Source organism: Castor canadensis, chromosome 3, assembly GCF_047511655.1.
Source record: "Castor canadensis chromosome 3, mCasCan1.hap1v2, whole genome shotgun sequence".
Lineage (NCBI taxonomy): Eukaryota > Metazoa > Chordata > Mammalia > Rodentia > Castoridae > Castor > Castor canadensis.
In genome coordinates, this window is record NC_133388.1 from 99,415,197 (window position 1) to 99,418,683 (window position 3,487).

Here is a 3,487-nt window from a genome sequence, read left to right on the forward strand (position 1 = left end):
TCATTTGGCATCTACACATAATTACTGAGAACCTATCATATATTTAGCTTTATCAACTGTATCTTATTTCACCCTAGAAAACTAAGAGATGTAGACTTTGTCATCTGTCTGATAATGAAGAGCAAGTTGACATTCAAGGAAGAAAGAAACAGCACACAAGGTGACACAATAATCTAATGACAGATCTTGTACATGAACTAAGATTTGTCTGGACTCATGTATGGCCCACCATTCTAAGTTACTCACTTAGCTTGACTTAGTACACGTAACTCTCTAGCTTTAATTTCTTATATTTGGAGTTCACTATCTCAATGGTACCAAAAGAAAATGTTATGGAACTAAAAGTTTATAGCACTTCATGTGTACTTAATCACCCCTTATGCATTTACTCATTACCTACTAGCATATGCAATGAATAAAATAAAAGTAGCAATCATCCCTTTGTGATAGAGACTTGGCAGCCATGGCTTAGATTAGTGCCAGGAGAGTTAGATGAGGCCAGTGAGATTAGGCAATTTCTTCAAGGTCAGAAAATGGTAGCAGCAAATTATGATGCCAGATGTTAAGTTTCATAGGTAAAAAAAAAAAGTCAGCCATGGGCATTCAAGAAAGGGAAGTCATGATTGTTTGGTGCTCAAAGAAATTTACGAAGATGATCACATTAAATGTGTTACTTTAAGGATTAGTAGAAATGAGCTATGTAATAAACAATGATGAAAAATTGTTCCTTATTTGCTTATTGGTAAGAAAAGTCTCCAAGGCCAGTAAAGGACTCATATGTGGAAGTAAATTGATTATACCTGTGTATAGAGAACTTCCCAGTAGAATCCCTTTTTTCCTCCTTTCTTTTATAACTATCAAATGTCCTAAAGGCTAGTTTCCATTCATCTTTAAGGATTTAGTTTGTACATAACCATTTCCTGCATATATTTTCAGAACACAGATGCCCAGTAATTTTGGCACCCATATTAGCAAGTTACATTGAAATACTTAGTTCAACTATCTTTCTCCGAAAACTAGATGTGAGTACTGTTAATGCAGAGTATCAGGCAAGACATAAAATCTCAACGACTTTCTGAATTAGAATGAATTACCTCAACCACTAATTTCCCACATTCATTAGGAATGTCTCATATGAATATCCTCCTCTCTTCAGTGCACTGTTTCTTAATGTCTTGATGAAATCCATGAGTTTATAAATAAGCTGTAGTCACCTTGGAGTCACTATATAATATAAATCTACACACATGTGTGTGTGAGTAAAAACAAAATCATGTGATAATAGTTGTTTTATTTCTCATAAATTCATAACCCCTAGTCATCAGAATGTGACTGTATATTTGGAAACAGGATTTTTAAAAAGATTATTAAGTTAAAATTAGTTCATATGGGATTGCACTTATCCAACATAGCTGAAATCCTTAAAAAGGAAGTGAATTAAGACACAGACATGAATGGGGAAAGTCCCCATGATGACGGAGTGTGAGCCAGGGAGAAGAAGCCTTAGAAGAAATCTACTTGCCGACAACATGGACTCTGACTTCTGGTCTCTAGAACTGTGAGAAAACAAATTTCTGTTGTTTAATTCACCTTAACCCAACTAAGGCTTGGGCACACCCCGACATATATTTCTTAAATAAGGAATATCCTTATGTCATTTTCCATTTTCCTCCAGAATCTACTCAAAGTCAGTTTGAAGCTGGCTTTTCAAAAATGGACAGCACAGAAGTCCCCTCATCTGGATCATTACCATTTGATGTTAATCTCAAAATCCTCCACACAGAGCATAACTCTTACATGTCCCTGTAAAGAGGCAGGATGACTATTTACTCCTGCACAAAAGAAGCCTAACACTTCTCTGGCTATCAAATCAAGAAGCAGTTTCTTCTCTCTCTCATCCTGTCTATTCACCCAATAGCAATGTATGGGGAGATGGATTTGCCCATGACCACTGTCTCCTTGATGGTCCACCCTCAATAAACGTTCATTGTTTTTGCAAAGACACTGTACCATAGTACTGGCTTCTGTGCATGTTGGGCAGGGAACTCTTGCTTGGTGACACTTCCAGTCTATGGTACTTCATTACAACGGCACTGACGAATGTAGACCGTATGCACTAGAAAGTGAAAAAAATGAGCATTCTAAGTCAGCCACTATCAGTTTTTTATGCTGAACTAAAGGTAAGCACATGACTTCCAATTCCTGAAATTCCACCTGTTAACTAAACTCCCATTCCTTGCTATTTGAGCTGAGAAGGCAATGCTGTGTTCTTCATTCACCACAGAGTACCATAGTGCTAGATTTTTAAGTCATATTCTGCGTGAAATAGTAAGGATAAAAAAGACAGGGCGCGGCGGGGGACATGGCAGCCGCTGCGGGGTTGATTCGTTGACGACGGCGGCAGCGGCGAGGGTCCTCCTCCTCCCTTACCCTATTGCTCCTCCTTTTCTTCCTTTTCCTTTCCTTTCCAGCCGGACCTCTTCCACTTCCCCTAACAGCGGCCCCGATCCTATGTAAAGGCATGACTTCCCAGCTCCGCAGGGAAAACAGGGTGCAAGCCCAGAAATTATTTTCCCACCACCACTTGTTGAAAAACTGATTTGAACGCGTCTGCGGGTTTGAACTACAGCAAGTGCCAGGATTTGATGAGTCTCTGGTTTGGCACTGAAGACCCTTCACTAAGTATCAAGAAAAAAACTGGAAACTAACCTGAACCTTATTCAAAGTCAGAATGGAACGATTTGTAGTAACAGCACCACCTACTCGAAACAGATCTAAGACTGCTTTGTATGTGACACCCCTGGATCTAGTTACTGAGTTTGGAGGTGAGCTGCATGAAGATGGAGGAAAACTCTTCTGCATTTCTTGCAATGTGGTTCTGAATCATGTTCGCAAGTCTGTCATTAGTGACCACGTCAAGTCAAATACACATACGAAGAAGAAGGCAGAATTTGAAGAGCAGAATGTGAGAAAGAAGCAGAGGTCCCTAACTGCATCTCTTCAGTGCAACAGTACTGCGCAAACAGAGAAAGTCAGTGTTATCCAGGACTTTGTGAAAATGTGCCTGGAAGCCAACATCCCTCTTGAGAAGGCTGATCACCCAGCAGTTCATGCTTTCCTGTCTAGCCATGTGAAGAATGGAGGCTCCATACCTAAGTCAGACCAGCTGAGGAGAACATACCTGCTTGATGGATATGAGAATGAGAAACAGCTCCTCAATTCACAAGATTGTTGACAAGGAGTTTATCACCATTGTGATCAAGACAAATAATGTGGAGTATTAATGTTATGTGTTGGTTGTATGGTTCATTTTTATATTTATTTTATTTGAATTCATGTGATACAGAATAGTTTTGCAATGTGTATATAGTTGCATGCAAATTAAAAAAAGATCTCACTGCAAAACTTAATGATTTTCATCACCAATGATATAAAGCAAAATTTATGTATATAGAGCGTAGGGTACCTGTAACCTCATGGCTATCTT

The 3,487-nt window shown here is 38.9% G+C and overlaps 1 protein-coding gene across 1 annotated transcript; it reads left to right on the plus strand.

Moving 5' to 3' along the window:
- Nucleotides 1–2,488: 2,488 nt before the first annotated feature.
- Nucleotides 2,489–3,272, plus strand: LOC141421318 (CGG triplet repeat-binding protein 1-like). Its single transcript, XM_074066935.1, has one exon. The coding sequence runs from the start codon at nt 2,732–2,734 to the stop codon at nt 3,233–3,235; it is 504 nt and encodes a 167-aa protein (XP_073923036.1). The 5' UTR covers nt 2,489–2,731; the 3' UTR covers nt 3,236–3,272.
- Nucleotides 3,273–3,487: the final 215 nt, after the last annotated feature.

What these genes read in the sequence shown, in the direction of transcription:
- LOC141421318 (XM_074066935.1), top strand. Translation starts at nt 2,732, where the DNA reads ATGGAACGATTTGTAGTAACAGCACCACCTACTCGAAACAGATCTAAG.